This window comes from Gymnoscopelus microlampas (genome assembly GCF_963454915.1).
Source record: "Gymnoscopelus microlampas genome assembly, chromosome: 12".
NCBI lineage: Eukaryota > Metazoa > Chordata > Actinopteri > Myctophiformes > Myctophidae > Gymnoscopelus > Gymnoscopelus microlampas.
The window spans coordinates 28,234,109-28,256,820 of NC_139949.1; the positions used below are offsets into that span (position 1 = coordinate 28,234,109).

Sequence of the window (22,712 nt, forward strand, 5' to 3'; positions counted from 1 at the left end):
AGGAGAGAGAGATGGGGAAGGACATGCAACAAAGTGCCTCGGCTCAGACTCGAATACGGGCCAGCTGTGCAAGGACTGAGCCTTAATGGTATGCGCTGTACCAGGTGAGCCACTGGGCACCCCATCAGCAGAGATTTTGTGTTTCTCTTCTCTGTTCAGTTGAAACATTTCCTTGATGTTTCAATAAAGAAAGTGGGGATTGTAATTGATATTTAGCCCGTTGTGTTTACACTGTGAAAGGAGAGCTGGGGCCAAACATGAAAAACATGAAAAAGATTTTCGGGCCATGAAAGGCAGCGCTCGCATTGAGCAGTGAGTTTAATTTTTGAGAAGCAATCTGTTTGGGCTCAAGGCAAAGAGGAGGAAAGGGGGTGGCAGAGAGACTGTGTGTGTGTGTGTGTGTGTGTGTGTGTGTGTGTGTGTGTGTGTGTGTGTGTGTGTGTGTGTGTGTGTGTGTGTGTGTGTGTGTGTGTGTGTGTGTGTGTGTGTGTGTGTGTGTGTGTGTGTGTGCATACAGTATATGTGTCCTGGGAATGTAATGGATGGCAGTATGGCAAGCCACATAGATGAAGTATCTCATTTACAGGAGTGCATCCATGTCACACGTCTGACATCACGGCAACCGCTGTTAGCCAGATTGGACCCAGTTGTGATTGGCGGTTGCCGTGTGTACATGACAGTCTCATGATGGTTTCCATAGCTACCAGATCTGAAAATCAGCATATTATGTGTCTAGGGCGTTATCTCTGTGTGTTCTCAAGGGTGCATAGGGGGTTAAGCAGTGAACTGTCCAATTAGAGCACGGCAGCCGTCCAGTATTGAACACGGTTTATTAGGTAACAGAGGAGCAGCCGTAATCCAATTAAATCTAACTCACTACATGTAATAGTTGTCCATTGTAGCTAGGATTATTTATGATCAGATTGACTCTGCTGGGGGGCCACATGTATCACACATCCAAAAACTGTATATCAGTTATGTCCCTCCATATTGTGTAGTAATACAGCAACAAATAAGAAGAAACATAACTAGTATATAATTCACTTGATTATGTTAAGTACAGGCCATGTGCTGGGGTGTGTAGAGATTGGATGATTGTGTTGATGTACTCATATTCAACAACACAGCCTAGTCGTGGATCTATATTTATTCCCCCCTGTGTGTGTGTGTGTGTGTGTGTGCGTGTGTCAACAGAGACTACATTCTGTCTCTGGATTAGACACGGTGAGGGTCGCACCTCAATGTTGAACCATAAACGATTTTAGCAGCAGTAACATGGAAGTTTCATGGCAGACTCTCCCTTTTGTTATGGTGTTCACATAGTTCATATGCAGTCGTCATACTCAAATTAGCTCACTGATTAATGTATTTGAGCGTCAAAGACCTGAGCATACAGCCAGTCAGCATACTAATGAGGTATCATTAGTGTCACTGCACGACGGTCTGCTAATTTTATATGGTTACTGAGAGTTGAAAAGTGTTCGCATTTTGATGAGCGCCTTGTGTTTTCAGCTGGGGAAAAACACCTGGGTGGTCACAGCCCCTTATTAGTGTAAATACTGTACATGGGCAGAGGTGGTATTCTGTTGATCGGACACTACTTCCATGGCTGTCAGCTGCACTGTAGATCGGTTGTAAGAATACAGTAGCTTGACATTCTTTAATTACTTTGGAAATGTTAGGTAAATCCAAACTCATCCAAGCTGTTCCATTATAAGGATGTCATTAAAGGCTGTCATTGTCATTTGCCTTCACTTGCCTATTTATTTCCATGGCTTAATCGATTCAATGATGCTATAATTAAAGGCACCGTTTGCACAAGCCAACAAGTTGGTATCAACACTGTCAGGTACAATAGGAAAATTGATATGACCATGTAATTAACTCTTATTTAAACATTTCTCCTCCTTCTCTACATACCCCCCATCCCTCTGTCTGTCCACCACACACACCCACCACCCCTCTGTCTGGCCTCCCAAGTCGCCATCAGCAGTATGAGTGTAAGTGGTACATCCCACTGGCAGACCTGGCCTTCCAGACAATGGACGACTCAGACTCCAACCCCCACGTGCAGGTGCTGCCCGAGCACGAAATCGAAGAAATGAAGATCAAGATCTCCGTTATCAAGAGTGACATTCAGAAAGAGAAGGTAACAAATGACAAACTCTGTTCCCTTATCTTCAGTCCACCCGTGGAACTGAATCCATGGGCTTTTTGTTGTTGTTGTTTTCTATTTGTTAACATCACCAGCGAGGTCAGGATTAACACTGCGAGGTTGGGGTGGATGGGGACTCTGTAGAAGACTAAATTGAGGAGATTATTTTATTATTTTGAAGCTGAATTTGGGAAATCACAACCCACTCATAATAATGTCAAGGTCCACTGACTTGACTGTACACTTCTCAGTCTTTAAGAGTTAAAGTGGCCGTGCTGTGACCTTCTCTACCTCCCACTCAGTCCAGGTCAACTGAGGCAGGGGGCCAGAGCATAGGGAACAGCTGTCCGCCACAGTGTTTTGCGTATGGGCTATCGTCCAAGGGTGTGCCCCCCTTGGTCCTTGTTGTCTGCCAAGGAGAGGGGGGGGCTTTCTCTGTCTCAGTAATACACTCGCACACAATTAACACACACGTGCGTGTGAGCGTGCGCATGCACACACAATACAAAGCCTCAACCTAGAGGAAGTGTTGACCGAATTTAACCGTGTGTTCAGTGGAAGAGCGATAGCCATCTAATTGTTTTAACAATTATATAAACAGACTTTCCACAAGGGACGCCCATGTTCACCGTACACTTACTGGAAACCATAGCTTTTGTTTCTCACAGGCAGGGGAAGCTCCAAACCTCTTTTGAAAATACTTACTACTCACATGAGTGTCATTCTGTTCTACAGCCGTCAGCTCTACATGTAGAGTATTTTAGGCCACTGTGGTTGACAGCACTGGCCTCAGTGTGTCATATACAGGAACTTATGTTGAATTCAACTGTAATGTATCCTGTTGCTGTCGGGCAGAAACCTCCTATCTTCATATTTCAAGGTTTTATATTTCTTCGTAAATGAATGACCTACTTTGTCATACTACAGTGTCACACACAAGTAGCTATTTTTGAAAAATACATTTAAAAGAAGTGAAAGTGGTTAAGTCTGTCTGTGGGTTTTATGAATATTGAACCAATGAAAAGTATTAACAAGAGCTTGTGACTAAATAGTAACTAGTACGACATTGAATCCATTGGAACACATGGTACTTTTTCAATTTTCTAAAAAGCAACAGTTTTGGAGATATAAATTGTCCGCCCAACAGTGATGATATATTTCCTGCTGCTGAGAGCATTGCCTTATTGAATTTGAAACATTGAATTATTGTTGTCCACCCCCCCCCCCCCCCTGGGACTATTAGACATTAAAGTTCCTCAAAATTGGGCTTCAAAGGCATCGGAGTTCCCCCATCATAGAGGGCTAACTTTTTTCCATGCAGGGCAAACAGTGACCATGGCCTTTGGTAATGAGAGATTGAACTGATTGTGTGCCAGGCCCTGACTCATAGCTTCCTGGCCAGGACTAGAAGGGTGTGTGTGTATTTGTTTTGCCATGAATACACACACAATTCTTGCATTCTTGAACAAGAATTGTGGCTAATATCTACCACAGCTTTCATTTTGATTGGTCGCTGGATTAAGAAACCGGTTATCGACTATGATTTCTATGTCGATCCCCCACCAATGAATCGACTGGACACCATCTCCTAATTCCAATACCACTATTTGAATTCAATATTTAACTATGTCACACATGTTGTACCATTTCTCCAAATACCTGCCAACTTACTAGATAGCGAGTTTGGACAATACCTTGACAGTTTTCTTTTATTGTGTGTGTGTGTGCGTTCGTGTGTGTTGTGTGCATGCATTTAGAAAGCACCAAAGGGCCAGAGTCGCATTGAGCGTCTGAGAAAGAAGATGAACGAGCAGGAGTCATGGCTGCTCCTGCACTCCCCCAACATCCCCTTCCGCATCCTCAACAAACATGGCAAGGTAACCTCCTGCTGATGTGCTAGTCTACCACTAGAGGGAGCCACTTGCGTGCAGAAAGGACCCTGGTCGGCTATTGGGGACTTTTAACTTTGCAATCCTGGCTTTTCTAAATCTAAATCTAATCATAGTTTTACATCTTTTAAGTCATCCTATAAAACATACATTTTATATTTCCAGTCTTCTTTGTATTTGGAAATATATGTCTGTGTATTAATATACTACTGCTCTTCCACTCATCTACTGTATGAATACATATAGTTAACCTTTAATTAGCTTATAATAAGGAAATACGCTGGTGGATTTCTTTTTGAACTGTGTCTGTGTGGAATCTTGGTTTAATGGTTAGTAGCAATGAGTTTAGAGTTGTGATGGTAGAGCCAGATTACCTGAATGTGATCTAATGGCGTTTGTGTTGTTTGTCTCCAGAGCTATCTGTTCCTGCTCAACTCAGATTATGAAAGGTCTGAGTGGAAGGAGAGCATTCATAAACTCCAGAAGAAAGGTACAGCCTCTCTCTCTCTCTCTCTCTCTCTCTCTCTCTCTCTCTCTCTCTCTCTCTCTCTCTCTCTCTCTCTCTCTCTCTCTCTCTGAAAACGTTTCACTCATCAGTACATAATCCATACAATACTCATTTTGTAACGACCTCAATGGAAATAAGCTGCTAGCTTTATTGCCTAGAAGACTGCAATAGTGAAATATAAATGCAGTCCATTTACCATTTAATAGGTATCTATGTGTGTTCATCAGATCTTCAGGTTTGTGTTCTAAGCTCTGTGGAACTCCAGGTGCTCACCAGCTCCTGCTTCAAACTCCGAACTGTGCATAACATTGCTGTCACCAGTAATAAAGATGGTAAGACGCGCACACACGCACGCACGCACGCACGCACGCACGCACGCACGCACGCACGCACGCACGCACACACACACACACACACACACACACACACACACACACACACACACACACACACACACACACACACACACACACACACACACACGTCTGTCTCAATCTCCTCTCCCATCTCTCATTTTGACTACTAATCCCCCACCCACCCTGCTCTTCCCTCTCTTCTCTCTTTCCGTTTAAAGAAAGAAAGAAAGAAAGAAGTGAATCAAAAGAATCTAGGTTAAAATGTGTTTCTCATCTGAGCTCTAGTCCGTCTATGCCATGTGGATGTGGATTGCAGCCTCAGCCTGGTCCAAGGTCTCAGGTCTGCCTACATGTTTGTTTTCACTCCAGAGCTCCGCACTTCACTAGTTTGGGAGTCTGGTGACATTAAAGCCATCTGGTCGACCCACTCTGATCTCTGTAAGATACACTGGAGGAGCGGAAATAGCACAGAACTCTTGTGTTTATACACACACACACACACACACACACACACACACACACACACACACACACACACACACACACACAAACCTTTTCTCACATCATAGAAAAGTTACAAAATAGTGTACGGATAGTCTTACTTTGTTTGATAGTGTATACTGATGTAAAGGCTGTGTTACATCGCATAGATGCTGCTGTAGTGTTCTTGTAATTTAACCATTAATTCCAAGGCCTGAGCCTTGCTCTGAATTATTTGAAGTAGTGGATTAATAGGTGATGTATCATGTATATCGTGTAATAGGACTAAGACTAAGGTCTACAAACCCTGCTATTGGCCCATAGAGCTTGTCCTGCTCCTTGCATCCTAAGTGACCTCGGGGAACATTAATGTGCACTGTAAATTTGGCAAACCAGCCATTAGTTTTAGATATCTTGTGTGCATGGCCATTTGTGTTATTGTCTCCACCAAGCCGGAGACAATCTTTTCGCTCCTGTCCGTCCGTCCATCTGAGAACAGATCATCTCCGACACCATTGGACCAATCGGCATGAGAGTTTTCACGCACAGTAGGCCAAGGATGTACCTCTGCCCCAAATTTCAAATCAGCCTCATGTGGCGCTATCACGTTTTGGCCTGATTCAGCCATACAATAGGCCGTACAATAACTTAATTGTTTTCCTGGATTCCTTGGATCATTTACCGCCACCCCACATTTTTCGAATCATCCTCATGGTGGCACTAACAGCCCGCTTCACGTTTTCAGGATTGTTTTGACAAAGCATGTCTTACTGTCTCTAGCTAACTTTTGACATGCCATGTTTTGAATTTGACAGTTTGGCGCCAGAATTGGGGTGTCAACCATAGACTGTATAAATGAATGGACAATGCCACTCCCCTGCTTTCTACAGAACGAAAATGAAGCCGATAGTTCAGGAACATGCATTCCTCCATCGTTAATATATACAGTTGGCCACGCCGGAACTCAAACGCTATTGGTTGAGACCAGACACGTGACCAGCGAACCGGAAAACACCCCCAAAAATGCTATTGGTTGGGTAGCTTGTCAATCAAGAGCGGGGGCGGGGAATGAATGCTATTGGTTGTGTAGGTTGTCAATCAAATCATCCCGCCCCTCCTGGAGCATAGCCTACTTTATCGTCAATTTTAGAATAAATGGGACCATAATTTAGCAAAACGCATATCATGATGATTGAAAGGAGACTTTAAACTAGCGACTGGAAGCATATAGAATTTATGACAATTTTTATTACGGTAAGAAAATCTAGTCTAAAGTTTGTCAAAAACCCATTCACTTGCGCTAAAATAAATTCTTTCTGACACTTCAGGTCGGCGCAGGGTAAAACAGTGCCTCACTCTGGCCATTCATAAGCTTCCGTGTTGGCCTCATCGTAAATATCCAAGCCTTGCCCCTTGGTGTCAACAGATACTGACTAGCTGAAGCCATTTGCTTCATTAGCATTACTACATGCTAACAAGTTTCCAGTGGACATGTATTAGTAAATGTAGTGCCTATTTGACCAGCAGCACCTCATTAAACACATTTTTTCCCTTCCTCACAGCAAAGACTGACGTCTTTAGATGTTAAACTGAAAAGTAGATTTTCACTAATAGAGTTGAATATCCTGTTCGTAAATTTGTCTTCTGCAAAATCTCACACGTCTCATCAACATAATCCCATCCAGTGTATGTATGGTTAAGTGGAAAAGTGTTGGAAAAAGGCGAGGGCAGTTATTTATTGAACTAGATAACAATAATGTTGAGGTTAGCCACAATTTGGACAACTCTTCCAGACCACACACTGAGCTCCAAATGAAGGATTCAGAATTCTCTCTCTCTCTCTCTCATGTCTATTTCCCTCTGTCTCTCTCTCATACACTCAGTTGATGATGTAGTTATAGATGTAAGCGTATGGTAGAGTTAATGCTCTAGTTTGCCCTGACAGTTAATCTTCTGTACTATTACAGGTCCATTTTCACACTTAAAATAAACTAGTAGTCAAGCTGAAATACATTACAGGATGCTATCTAGGCTAAATGCATGTTAAACCAGTGGTTCTGATTGAGTGAGTGAGTTGTTCTAACTGTGTTGTATGTTGTACTGTGTGTTCCAGATGAGGAGACTCCGGGTCTCTATGGCTTTCTACATGTGATCGTCCATTCTGCCCAAGGCTTCAAGGAATCAGCCAGTAAGTCTTAATCAGTCAGGCATAACCTACATGCAGTACATGCACGCACTCGCTCGCCTGCTCGCTCACAGGACCACTGTACATCCGCATCATCACACAAAGCTACTGTGCATATCTGTGTGTGTGTGTGTGTGTGTGTGTGTGTGTGTGTGTGTGTGTGTGTGTGTGTGTGTGTGTGTGTGTGTGTGTGTGTGTGTGTGTGTGTGTGTGTGTGTGTGTGTGTGTGTGTGTCTGTGTGTGTGTGTGTGTGTGTGTGTGTGTGTGTACGCTCGCGGGGGCGTGTGGACATGCCAATATGCACATAACAGTTCACATGACTCAGTAAGCCATTACGGTCTGCTCATGCAATTTCCCTCACACCATGAGGATGATGAGATGGATGGATGGATGAAGGAATAGAATAAAAGAGAGGGGAGAAATAGAAGGAAGCAGGGAGCAGAAAGGTTTGATGTTTCCTTCGATCACATTATGATTCTGCCATAACACAGACCTGACAGAGATTGGTGTGCACAGTTTTAACTCACACAGAGATGGGGAATGTGTGCATGAGTGTATTTGGAAGTGTGCGGGTGTTAGTGTGAAGAGAAGGTTCAGAAACAAGAGAAAATGCCCCTTTCTCTCTCTCTCTCACACACACACGCACACGCACACGCGCGCACACACACACACACACACACACACACACACACACACACACACACACACACACACACACACACACACACACACACACACACACACACACACACACACACACACACACACACACACACACTACATAATGGAGCCATTGTGTATGGTGCAAACACATATAACAGTATGCGTTAACAGAGAACATGATGCCTGGCCTGACTATCCATACGCAGGCTCCGATATGTCAGTTCCATACAGCTGGCACTCCACTGCAACTCACACTGGAGTTACACACAAGCACCACTTACAATATCAAATATCTGGGGGAAGAAAAAGAAAATCAAGACAGAGTGAAATAGGATTTTCTGAGTTACCATGACGACGGAAAAAGCAGTATATGAAAGCTGGCCAGCTAGAATGTCTTGGGTAATGGATTGGAAAACTATCCCCCCTAAAAGCATGTTTGATCTTCTGTACGCAGAGAGCTTGAAGGCTAAAAGAAAATCCTGAAGAACTGTGTGTGTGTATGTGTGTGTGTGTGTGTGTGTGTGTGTGTGTGTGTGTGTGTGTGTGTGTGTGTGTGTGTGTGTGTGTGTGTGTGTGTGTGTGTGTGTGTGTGTGTGTGTGTGTGTGTGTGTGTGTGTGTGTGTGTGTGTGTGGCGTGTGCATGTGTGTGTGGCGTGCGTGTGATGTGTAGGCACATGCTTGCGCATGTTATGTGTGAAGTGTGCAGAAGGGTGGTATTGAGGTGGTTTCCCTTGATCCAGTTTGATGCAAGTTTGTGCTTAAAGAGCTGTGTTCATGGCATGGAGGTAGGGTGGTATGCACAGTAAAATTAGAACTTTTCACCCATAAGGGTCAATTTTTGCTCTTGAGAGTTTAATGAACACTGGTGGTTTTACAGAGTGTTTTTCTGGTTGGGAGGGGTGATGTTAAGTGGCTTGGCAGTGAGTTACAGTACCTCACATCTACTGCCCAATGCAGGCAGCAGCAATTTTACAGCCCTGAATACTGTGTGAAGACCATAGAGATGATGTGTGGAATTGAATCCATTCTACTGTAGTTGTGTACTTTATTTGCCCAGGTCACTCATTGCAATGCAATACAACACAAAGACAGTTTTGACAAAGGTTGGCAGCTGATCCACTGAGTGCACAGTATGTGTGTCCCAATCAAGGGGCAAGGCTTGGATATTTACGATGAGGCCAACACGGAAGCTTATGAATGGCCAGAGTGGCGCTGTTTTACCCTGCGCCGACCTGAAGTGTCAGAAAGAATTTATTTTAGCGCAAGTGAATGGGTTTTTGACAAACTTTAGACTAGATTTTCTTACCGTAATAAAAATTGTCATAAATTCTATATGCTTCCAGTCGCTAGTTTAAAGTCTCCTTTCAATCATCATGATATGCGTTTTGCTAAATTATGGTCCCATTTATTCTAAAATTGACGATAAAGTAGGCTATGCTCCAGGAGGGGCGGGATGATTTGATTGACAACCTACACAACCAATAGCATTCATTCCCCGCCCCCGCTCTTGATTGACAAGCTACCCAACCAATAGCATTTTTGGGGGTGTTTTCCGGTTCGCTGGTCACGTGTCTGGTCTCAACCAATAGCGTTTGAGTTCCGGCGTGGCCAACTGTATATATTAACGATGGAGGAATGCATGTTCCTGAACTATCGGCTTCATTTTCGTTCTGTAGAAAGCAGGGGAGTGGCTTTGTCCATTCTTTTTTACAGTCTATGGTCCCAATAAGTATGTGGATTATAGGTAGGATTTTGTGTATTAAGATACAGTGTTTATTTGGGAGTATAACGTGCATTATATCATTCTGTTACCATAGCATCGAAACTTCTAAAAATCACTCTTAATGCTGAGTTGAATTTCTTAAATTTTGGTCAGAACTTAAAACTAAAAAAAGTACACAGCCTTATTGTTTAGTTAAGTTTAATACAATGTGTCAGACTAGATCTATTTTCACTGTTTTTTTATGTCTCCTCTGATACAGTATGTTCTCCTCTGTTGCATAATAGTGGCTGTGTGCTCTCAATTCATGCATATGGAAATTAGTCGTGTCTTAGAATGTACTGTAAATCTATGACCAGAAATAGCAGTCATTATGTAATGGCTCAGACATGTTAGTAGTTGCTAATATCCTGTTTCCAATAATTGTATATTTTTGTATAATGCCTGTCCTATTCACTGTGAGAGTAATTTAGATCACATAGATCTTTCTTACAATTGGAAAGGACTTTAATTCTGCCCAGACTGTACAAAATCATTTAGTTAAATTGGGTCACAGAGGAACAAGCAGGTAGCATGTCCCAAAAAGAATGGAATCACTTGAAAATATGGGCCAAAAGAGCTGTGCTAAACATGGAACTTTGTTCTTTTTGAAGTGTGTGTGCGCATGTTTGCCTTTGTGTAGAGCAAACTATACTATTTTTTCCTACACTGCAGCATTCCATTGATACATTTTGATTACCCTCACTGCTTATGATCCTGGAAACGATACATTATACAGTCATGGAACAAAGACGTTGGAATGCCTGGTTGCTACAATGTGGCAAACAGAGAGAAAAAGATGTTTCCAGTGAAAGCAACCACACTGGACTAAATTCAGTTGAATCACCTAATATTATATAGGAAATAATATCACACATGACATACAACTCATAATAGTGCACAATACAAATATCTAGACTAGTATAGTGTGTTAGTGTTATTTGAACAAAGACATTTTTATGACAGCTCTTCTACATTAACTCAAACGCTTGATAATGACTCCTTTGTTTAAAGGGAACTTATGCCTGATTTATACGTCGTCTTACGACAGTGTCACAAGACAAAAATAGCCATCTACAAGCTCACTAGATCTGCTCTTTTCGGCCTACGATGAAGTATATATTAAGCGTTAGAGGGAAGATTCTTTTCTACAAAGAACTCCAAAGGAAACGTCATGTTGCATATAATCTCCTGGACTCTCTATCACATGGGGGTCAAACTGGTGATCCGCTGGCGTTTTGTGGCCCGTGCAGTGGTCCAATGCGGCCCGCGACGTGGTTTAAAAAAAACGCCAATTCATACTACCTCTAATGGAAAAAGAAACGAGAGAGAAAAAGCAGTGCACCGGCAGCTTCTTCATAGATAAGACAGAGCCAGGCACTGAGGCAGTTCTCCCCCCACACCCCTTGCCGCTGACTGTACCTGACTGTGAAGGTATAGTGGCCAAACTTGTTCTGTTACAACAATAGCCAAGCCACTGGACATGGTCATTAGCAAAGACTGGATTTGATTCTATGCTGATAGAGTCTATCAGCATAGAATCAAATCCAGTCTTTGTCTACATTACATTACCAGAAAATATTTGCCTTCTTTATCCTGGTGTTATCATTCCACATCAAAGGAGAGAAATTCAATTATGCCACTTCCCTCCTTATGAGTCTCACAGATATTGATTTCCTCCACAAGCCTTCCAGCAACAAACAACAAATAAAGCAATCATGCCCCCTCCTTTTTGTAGAGGGTTGTTATGGAAGAAGGAGACACAAGTTCCATCATTTGTAGTTTTCAGGAAAAGGCATAGAGATAGAAAGAAGAGTGTGGTGAAAGGATTATATATACAAATATACATATAGTGTAACAGGTATTCACAGAATAATAACAGCGCTACTGTGTGTAAATAAACAGCAGCAGTAAATAAACTACTAAAAAGATAGCTGTTGACAACATGTCAAAACTGTAGGCACATTTGGTTGGTTTGGTCGTTTTATGGGCTTGGTATACTGTACAGAACCTTCAGAATAGGACAAACAGGCATGTAGACAGACAGACAGACAGACAGACAGACAGACACACACACACACACACACACACACACACACACACACACACACACACACACACACACACACACACACACACACACACACACTCCCTCCTGTTCTTGTTCAAGTAGCCCTTAGCTGGTTATTCTTGATTTAAGTAATTATCTCACAATTCTGTGCACCTAATATCCAACACAGCCTCGGGGCAGAATTCTGTAGCTGCCTGTACAAACACACATAGGCTAAACAAGCAATTGAAACAGTGTGGTATCCGTTAACCTCTAAATCTGTAGATCAGAGCACCCTTAATGATCAAAATTCTTATAAACTGAGCCTGATGCGTGACCTGACAATTAGATGAAATCCTCCACTCCAATCGCAATGAAAACTAAGAGTAGTTTGTCCTATTTCTCAAGGCCCTTGGCGCCACTTCTAGGACACAGAAAGAGCTCTCTAAATTATTATTACTAGACCATACCCGGTGAAGGGCGCAGGCGAAAGTAGTTGCAAAGTTGGGGTTAATGCACGTCCTGTCGCGGTTTCTCCCCCGCGCGCGCCCCGTCGTGGCGCCCCCCTATTTTTAAGTATTTTTACGGGTTTTCTCAACTTTTAGGTATTTTTAGTGTTTTTATCAATTTTTAAGTATTTGTACTTTGTTTTTCAACTTTGAAGTATTTTTACTCATTTTCAGTACTTTTAAGTATTTTTACTCATTTTGAGTACTCTGAATTATGTTTACTCAAGGTATTTGAGTATTCTCTCCGTCCCTCTCTCTCTCTCTCTCCATCTCCCTATTTTCACAACGCATTGCGAGGCATTGTGAGCTTGTAGGTCTGCTATTTTCACAACGCATGGCAACGCGTTGTGAGCCTGATGATGAGGTATTTTCAAACATTTTAGTACTTGTACTTTTGGAACTTTTAAGTATATTTTGATGGCAGTGCTTTTGTACTTTAGGCCTTTTACTTGTGTCAGAGTACTTATACATTGCAGTATTGATACTTTTACTTAAGTTGAAAATGTGAGGACTTTGTCCACCACTGGGCGTTTTTTTAATGTTATAGGGGGGTGTTGTGATTTATTTCATATAAATGTAATTGCAGGAGTAGTTAAAACAGTTAATAAAGGAATGTATCAATTTAGAGTTTAAGAAACGCATATGATTATTTCATTGCATGGTGTGTGTATTTGTTTCAACCTTTATTGTGAAGGAACCACCGGAAGTGCTAAGCTATTCATTCCATGTTTACATAACACTCTTGAGATGGTACATCCGGTAGATGTGTTGTTGTCGTGCGTGCTGAAAGCACGTTGATTGGGGGACAGGGCCACTACCATGATCCGAGGCTTCTGGTGGCGCAGTAGGCCGCGATTCCCGCGAGCTGCGTCCGCGACATCGTGACATTGTGTCACAGTCAGAAACCCCCAGAAGTCACCAAATGAACACTGTTCAACGGGCTAATTAGTTAGCATTGATGACATTGACCATACTGACGTTCATACAGGTTGTTGATAAGATGTTTAACGTAGCCGTTTGAGTGACGACAGCAGCGTTGGTTAACATTAGCGTTAGCCGCATGCTAGCGCCAAACGTCCGTTAGCTTAGCATCACGCTAACGGCTCATATTAACTTGGTTTGGCTAATAAACATTAATCCCAACTAACGCCAACACAGTAATGGATGTAAACATACACAGACATGCTTTGGACATTATTATCAGGTTGCATGTTGGTGGTATGGGGTTCGTTTGGTTTGGCCTCGTTTTCATAGACCTCGTTGCTTGTTTCTCTCGCGAAACCTGTGGCCATGTTTCCCATTCAACCCGGAAAAAAAACCTACGTCCGCTGCCACTACTGCTTCCGGTTTGGCTACAATGGGAAACATGGCCACAGGCTGACTAAATAAGCGATTTAAACGGGTAGTTTCGCTGGCGACCTAAAATATTATGCAGCCGACCAAACCTTAAACATCCGTGCGGTTTAGAATCTACCATTAGTTTTGGGATACGATGTATACAAAAGGGTAAACAGCGGAGCCTTGGCGGACGTTCGCCCGATCCTGGAAGAGAACGACATAGAACCGTTCTTTATGGAGCTAATGTGCATCGTGTCGTGTGTGGGGAAACAAATCTGGAGTGTTTACTTTCCACAGCAGAGAGTGGGCGGGGTCTATGGTGTAGGGTCGGCGTCGGTGTTGCCATGTCCGCCGATTGTAAGCGCTTTAGGGCCAATGTTGGTGTTATAGGGTTCGTTTGGTTTGGCCTCGTTTTCATAGACCTCGCTGCTTGTTTCTCTCGCGAAACCTGGCACACAACGACGCATGCGCAGTTTGATCAAGAGACCACTCTACCACCAACCACCACCACCGTGAGCTTACTAGAATTATAATAGGATAATTATTATTCTCTCTTTTGGCCATCGTTTGAATTTTAAGCCTACGCACGCACACAAACCCAGATCACATTAGAAAGAAAGAAAGAAATCGTCTCCCAGTGAAATGCTGGATTAATACTTGGTTGTGCGTCGGGTTGTGACCAAAAATCACAGATTTAGTATTAGTATCCTATTGGTGGAGGCACCCAGGTCTATGCATGTCCGTGTCTAATACACACACACACACACACACTACCTATTTTATCCACTATTTCCTGTATTTCCTCCCCTATTTCCTGTATGATACAATGCACAAGCTGTGTGAGAACTCTGACTGTCCTGTTAAATATTAACTGTAACAGATTCTGACAGTTAATTTGTTTATAGGAATTTTTAGCCCTTGCTTGTTCCATCAGTAATGATGGTCATGAGCTAGCGCTTCTGCTTGTAGCAGAACTGTATAATAATTGCTCTGCCATGACTCAAAAAAATCCCCCTACACACACACACACACACACACACACACACACACACACACACACACACACACACACACACACACACACACACACACACACACACACACGTGCACGCACTTGTCATGCTTGTCAAGTTTAATTCTCATTCAGTGTAGTTCCCACCTACCTCCACTGCTAATGTCTTCCTCATTGGAGTAATTACAGCAGAGGCCTTCAGGAGACAGAGTAAAAACAAACAATCGGGAATTAAACAAAATGGCAAGAGATGGTGGCATTTTCACTGTATGGTGCTGATGAGTTGGCTTTTGTTTCATACACAAATGTTTGCTCTGGGCAGCTGTTCACCTCAGCTGTGATGTATGGCAGGTATCTCTCCCTAACCCCAATCCAGACATGGGTTATGCGTTATGCCATTGTTTTCATGTTGCTAATGTGTATTGCAATGCAAGCATGCCCTTGCATTGCAACACACAGTCAGCCTGTGTGTGTGTGTGTGTGTGTGTGTGTGTGTGTGTGTGTGTGTGTGTGTGTGTGTGTGTGTGTGTGTGTGTGTGTGTGTGTGTGTGTGTGTGTGTGTGTGTGTGTGTGTGTGTGTGTGTGCGTGCGTGCGTGTGCGGGTGTGTGCGTGTGTGTGCGCGTGCGTGTTTGTGTGTGTGTGGTGAGTAAGTTCCATGTCCCCTACTCTGGTGTGTCTCAGTGAAAGGTCAAGCTGTATGTTCATCTATCATGCTGTCAGATTTGGGTAATCTGAGGGACAAGAGTCTGTGGAGGCATGGTCTACGAATTGTAATGAGTATGACCAGTAGGAATCAGTATAGTATTTACACAGCAGCATTTAACCGCTTTCACCCAGGCTTCCCTATTTTGGGAATGTCATTATAGGCACACGCACAAAAAAAAAGCAGATCTACAATTTCACAATGTGATGTGTTTGAGCTTGTAGATCAGCTGTTTTACTGGTATCAATACTTTTTAAAAACATGTGGGGGCTTTTATGCCTTTAATGATAGGACAGTTGACTGACAGGAAATGGGGAGAGAGATGGGGAGTGACATGCAGCAAAGGTCGTTGGAATCAGGACTCGAACCCGCGACACACTGTCAGGCTGGCATTGCAGCCGAGGGTGCCTGGACCGCCATGAAATGTGAACTCTTAAGGTTTAAGTCGATGTTCTTGCTGTATCCATCACCTAGTCAAAAGAAGCTTTACTATCACATCACATGTTTACAGAAGTAAAAAAGTGGGTGAAATTAGTTTTCGTGCATCGTAATCGTTATATCCATAGAAAAAAAAGAAAGGCAGGGAAGAAGAAGAGGGGGTGGAGAAGGAGATCAAACAAGAGAACAAAATCTACATATTTACACATGGTACCTGAGATAAGATATAAAGGTGCGTGAGCATAGCAGCAGATGTATACTATGGAACGTTAGTGCTTAAAAAACTAAAATCGTCAATAAAATTCATTGTTTTTGAGAGTTGGGTTGAAAACCTGAAGGCTGATGTTGACAACACATCCCAAGGTGTTGCTGTTCGACTTCTTACAATCTTCAATGATGGCGCACAGCACTAAAATGGTGAAGAGGAAATATTGCTTTAAGTGTCATAGATTTTATTGATCCAATTTTCTCAAATGCCCCAGTGTCACCTTGACGCGTCTCTGTTGGACAGGATTTGTCAATGACATTATGATAACTAGTTCCCTGTCTGGGTAGGTTATTCTGTAAACCTGCTTGAAGGTCACATCTATCTCCTTTTGTTCTTTCTTACAGACCTATACTGTACCCTGGAGGTGGACTCCTATGGATACTTTGTCAGCAAGGCCAAGACCCGCGTTTTCAGAGATACCACAGACCCACATTGGAATGAGGTCAGCCGATAAGAAATCTCTCTCTCTGTGTCCCAGTTCTAACTCCCCCATCCAATGGCAAACAAATGTTTTACAGTCCCCCCTCCAATGTAATTCAACAGGAGTTTGAGATTGAGCTGGAGGGCTCCCAGTGCCTGCGGATACTGTGCTATGAGAAGTGCTATGACAAGTCAAAGCTCAACGCGGACGACAATGAGATCGTGGACAAGATCATGGGCAAAGGGCAGGTCCAGGTAAGGACAAGAAACCACACCCCTCACCTAGTGTTGCCTGGATCATAGGGACCATCACACAAACACCACGTCCAAGTCCGGTCCAATTACAATTTCAATTTAGCCATTTAGCAGAGGCTCTTATCCAGAGCGACTTACAAGTGCGGTCTACCGTACTAGAGATCAGATCAGTAGTGTTCAGTCAAGTGGCCCAATGATTGGTCCGAGGTCCCAGCCGTTTCAGGTTTTTGTTCCAATGCAAAAGAACAGTTTCACTAATTCACACATTAACTGAAAATCGCTGGCACTGGGTGCCAGCGATTTTCGTGTTTTATAACCTTTTCAACCGGTCACATAAATTGTATATCCATTATGATCCATCGTCTTACCGTGTTTATAAACACACATGATCGATGTACCAGCCCCCAAAGGGTTACGTTTTCTGAGGCGAGCTGTCTTGAGTTGTCTTGGGTATATCTTTGGTTTTGAATTAAGAAAAGAAAAAAGTATGTTATATACATACATGTTAAGTCAGTACTTTATAGGAGAAAGGCCTATATCTGACTTCTAAGGGAGATTTCTTCAGCTTTTGCCTCATTCTAATTAGTCGTCTAGCCACGTACCATACTGTGGTTTTACTGGGATGGGCTCTTATGACTTCAGATTGATTTAGAGTCTGAAAGATGGAGTCATTTACAGGAGGGTTTCCCCCCTTCCACTGTGAGAAATGAACCTATAAAAGTCCCTCACTGGGTCTTGTAACTATACTTTGAGTACACCACAGTGTAATCTGTGGTCGATTGTAATTGAATAAACCCGCTGCTCTCCACCTCTCATTGTTCTTAAGGAATTACATTACAACTCGGCTAGGGCTGATGTATTTCAGTTTTTCCAACATTTCTGTCCACATCATTTTTTCATTTTTTTCAAGTGACACGTGCTGTCATTTTGTCCATTGTTGTCCCCCAACCAGTTGAACTTCACCTTATGAATCTGGGTCGAAGTGGAGGCCTTTTATTTATTTTTTATTTTTTAAATTAAAATGCACTTGTACAGTATACCTTATTTCTTAACAAACTCTTTGAAGAGTTAATTTCCCCATTAAGAGTTAAATGAACACTGAGAATGTTACTGTGTAGAATCCTCGCTTACCACCGCCACTTTGTGTGCCTTTACAACTTATTCACTTTGATGATGTTGGGCCTCAACCGGCTCACTTTGTTCCCCATTTACACAGTGAAAGAATTGGCAGCTACATGCTCCAAATTAATCCAACACTACAAAATGATGTCACTGAGCAGCGGTGATAAGCGGTGAGGTGTTCACCTCATTACACGTAGCTGTTTTTACTCGCCACCCACCCACCCCTTCGGAACCAGAGGGAGGCGCTGTCAACCCTCAAAGGAGTATGATGGTGTCTTTACGAACTTTAGGTGGATAAGGGAGTTTGGTGGGTGGGTGGATGGATTAATTTGGAGCATGTAGCTGGCTAATGTTTCTGTTGTTTGCTCCTCCCCATTGTCTCTGTGATTTGTATTGAGTTTGTTTGCCAGAGATGGTTGAAATGAAGGAATTTGTCCCTGTGCTTTGGAACACGCACGCACACACGCACGCACGCACGCGCGCACTCCCAGGGACCTTTGACTTTTTGAGGGAGCTGCATGGCTCTGCGTCGCCTGGGAGGAATGTTCAGTTTCTCTAACATATAGTACATTCAGAGACATGTCACTTTGGAGACTTGAGTCATGGTTACATCATAGTCACAGTGCCTATAGACTATTAGAGACACACAGTTCATCTGGGTAGTTTAAGGGCAAACTGGCTAGTTTGGCATACAGTACTGTATGTACTGTGAAGTGTATCTGACTTAGCTAATCTATCTAATCTAATCTAATACCTGGCTGTTAAAGGTATTACATTGTTTTTGGTCACATCATAGTACTGCCTACAGTGCCTAGGGGTGACACAGTTAATCGAACTAATGAATTCAATCGATTCTAAAAAATAATCAATTTGAATAAAACTACAGGTTCGAGCCGATAAGTGGCCCTCACACCTACGTTGCACCGCAGATGCGACTGATATGCCCATATATAGCGATCTCTGTATCTGTCAGTCCATTTTATGCTCATATATGGAGAAACACTGATGTCATCATCAGTATATGCCAATATATGGGCATGCCCCCTTTTGACACATTGAGGTTAGGGCATAGCTGTATTGGGAACTCCTTATGGCTGAGTCATAGTGACATGAGCGTCATGACGTGGTCTGCCGCCCGCCAAGCGGCCGGTCCTCCCATTAGCCAATTTTAACACATTCTCTGCTAGGTATTATAATAATTAATTAATTCATCAGCCACTGCCAGCGTTTTTTACCTTATTTTGATGATCCACGGAGACCCACGGAAGCCACGATGTGGACACGGATGTAAACAAAAGCTGTCTGGGGGGAGGGGGAGGGTCTCGTCTATCCACCGGAACAATTTTTCTTATACCGCGATCGTCCATTCTGTTATCGGCAGTTAACAGAATGTATGAATATGGCTCGTTTTCACCAAACAAAGAAGAAATCCGAGCTAGAGCAGTCAAGGGATCATTCATAGGTTGGCGAAGAGCGCACTCTAGCGTAATTTCTAAAAACATGTTTTTTTTTGGCCTCAATTCTGTCTATGACTGCAATGGCCAGTTCTCTCTTCCCTTCTATATCTCATATTTTCAAACACCATATTCTGGCAGTGACAGTTGTTAGCATGTGGCGAGCATGCACCAAAGACACTTTACTTCTTCATGACTTTAAGATTAGTACTGTGAATATTCATAATAATTACATTATTAGCCACCTGATATCCCTGCTTTGGGCATGTCAGTAAAGGTGAAATCTTTCCAAAATAGCAAGAACCTAATGCTCACGCCGGGCTATTTACGCTACATTGTTCCTCATAATTTCAAGTTGCCAGCAATGGGCCAAGATATTGTCTGTGCTTCTACAGACACTAGTGCCAGTCAGAGAGAATGCCTGCTGCTGGTCCCACTGGTTGCTGCTGGGAACCTCCACTCCCAGCCAACAGCCACGTCCACAGCCAAGAACAAATACAGTACATGCACCACATGTCACACAGGGAGAGAGAGACAGCGGCAGAGAGAGAGTAACAGAGAGAAAGGTAGAAATGAACCACTTTAAACCTGGCGTCCCTGTTTTGGGCATGTCATCAGATGCAAATGGTTTCACAATAAAGAAAAATAAATAGTATTGAAAACTCTACAAGCTCACAACATGACGCCATGTGAAGTGTGGTGAGCTTTTAGATGACCTGTTCTCACAATTTTTGAGGTAGAGATTGTTGAATGTCCTAAATGAAGTCGAGACAAAACATGTGTGTGTGTGTGTGTGTGTGTGTGTGTGTGTGTGTGTGTGTGTGTGTGTGTGTGTGTGTGTGTGTGTGTGTGTGTGTGTGTGTGTGTGTGTGTGTGTGTGTGTGTGTGTGTGTGTGTGTGTGCTGTATATTACTATTGCAGAAGGAGTGCTTGGTAGGGTAGGTGTGTATTGCACACCACTAGAGGGACTACTTTGGGGAGCTATGACTCATCAGCATCAGAGGCAGAAGGATTTAAAAAACAAAAACAATGATGAGATATTGAAATTCATGTGATGTCATCAGCTGGGGTGAATGGAGAAGATACAACTGACATCAAAGAGAATCAGTTAGTATCCCTTAGGCGGTGACAGTAGAATCATCCACAAACTCCATGAAGAACTACAGTTTTAGCCCAAAGACTGGTATACTGAGTCCAAGCAACCGCTTAATATGCAATCACTACTAATCTTCACAATTCAGATAAAGCCTGTCTGGCACTCGTGATTGTCTGAATATGGTGTTTTGGAAGTGAGTCTCATTTTCATGACATTAGTTGAGCTGTGCATTTAAGACTTAGAATTTAATCTGGAGTGTTGCGGGCCTTCTGATTTGCAGTATTTTCTCTCTGAATATGGTGTTTGAAAATATAAATAAGGTCAACAAATCTGTTACCAGTTAACACCAAGGTCGAGGCTTCTCTAAAGACCTGGATGCTGAATCCATATACTGCAGCTTAAAAGACAAAACTGGCAAGAATCTGTTTCTTTTTCTCATTCCACAAATCCACGTTATGAAGTATGTTTTAGAAACATCATGATGGCATTGCTGAGTCAAAAAAGAAGGGCAATACTTCACGTGCCGTGGATGTGGGCGAGTGGAGGAACTTGAATGTTTCTGAGTTGTTCAGAGGGCCATAAGTCTGTGCTCCAGAGCGCATACCTAAAGACTCTAATTCGCAGCCCCGGTTGTTTTCTTTTCTTGGTCAAGCTGCGTTCTGGAAGGAGCCAGAGATGTTTTTCTTTGCTCTCTGGAGGCCATGTGATTTATTTAACAAGCCTGCAGAATACTGACTGACCGTAAATAGGCATATCTGCCCGAAAGGTCCTCATCGCCCACTACTGTTCCTCCACATCGCTCTGATGAGAAAGTCAATATCACCAGTGATAACCAGCCAGCATTACATTGGAGATGTTATGGTTTGGGGTAGACTTTTCATCGTTGAAGGTTCTTTTTCAGAGGTCCTAGTCTACAAATGATTTGTCTTTTATGTACTGTACATAGTGCTGCTAAAAATCCGGTGTACGTCTGTATAGAGGTTTACTGTAAATAAAGGATGACCCCTCATATTAATAGGAACTAAGGTTTTCTCATTCATCTATATTTATGGTGATGGGAAAGCCTTTAATATCCATGTGGAAGCTCTCAGTAGTACTGCCTCATGATTAATGAGTTGGTCTGCTGGTATTTGTTGCTATGGATCTTGGTTTCAAACGCACGCACGCACGCACGCACTACAGTGACATGGCCTTGATTGAGTTTCCTGTCCACAGGGGAAAAGGCCACCTTTTATTTCCTGTCCTTTACTTAGCATGATATCCCTGAGGAGATAACCTCTGACCTTTAGGGTCACTTCGCTAATATTCCATTAAACGACAACAAGATTTGGGTTAAACTCCCTCCTGGCTCTCAAAAACACTCCCAGAAACACAAATGAATTCTCAATTAGCTACAGGCAGGGCAGGCTGTTTTGAAACCTGATTCCTGCAAGGTTGCAAGTTCGTTTGCATTTAGGAAAGCACCACTTCCAGGTTACAATCGTTTCCTCAAGCTGTCTGGTGTTGTGTCTTGCTCACTGTTGCTTCCTATTGATCATCTTGTGGTGAAATAAACTAAACCATTATCAAAAAAAACTCAACACTCAAAAGCTTTCAAACCTTCAAAAGACTGAATGTTTTCAATTACAGTAAGTAGTTTAAGTTATTCATATTATTTTGCTTCACACAGTGCTAAATGATTTTCTTTGTTTAAAATCTTGGTGTGCTTTTTGAACGCAATTACAATATTTATTCAATCTCTGACTAGCTGGATCATCTTCAGTGATGCTACCAAGAACACAATGTCCTAGACTGACTGTGAGTCTAAAGTGCAAAAAAAAAAATGATGTTACGATTCCCCCTCATGTATTATAAAAGCTATTGGTGTTATGTAGCTGTTGAAACTTTGGAGAGTTTTTGTCTTCCAAGGACCAGTTATGCAACTCTTTACGTCAACAGCCTTGCTTGCTTTTTTGTGTTGCATAAATGCCTCATATCAGCAATCACCAAGCACTGCTTTCATCTGGACCGAGCCCCCACTTACACCATCACAGCACCCCCTTAGGCTTTCT

At 42.7% G+C, this 22,712-nt stretch overlaps 1 protein-coding gene across 4 annotated transcripts in view; it reads left to right on the forward strand.

Moving 5' to 3' along the window:
- The window catches only part of abr (ABR activator of RhoGEF and GTPase), a 134,918-nt gene that overhangs the window by 76,284 nt on the left and 35,922 nt on the right, over window positions 1–22,712 (forward strand). For all 4 annotated transcript variants that reach the window (XM_084073984.1, XM_084073983.1, XM_084073985.1 and 1 more), the window contains 7 exons: window positions 1,981–2,149; window positions 3,913–4,032; window positions 4,459–4,534; window positions 4,780–4,884; window positions 7,502–7,576; window positions 16,659–16,756; window positions 16,858–16,989. In XM_084073984.1, the coding sequence (XP_083930110.1) occupies window positions 1,981–2,149; window positions 3,913–4,032; window positions 4,459–4,534; window positions 4,780–4,884; window positions 7,502–7,576; window positions 16,659–16,756; window positions 16,858–16,989 (775 nt within the window). The remainder of the gene's footprint in view (window positions 1–1,980; window positions 2,150–3,912; window positions 4,033–4,458; window positions 4,535–4,779; window positions 4,885–7,501; window positions 7,577–16,658; window positions 16,757–16,857; window positions 16,990–22,712) is intronic.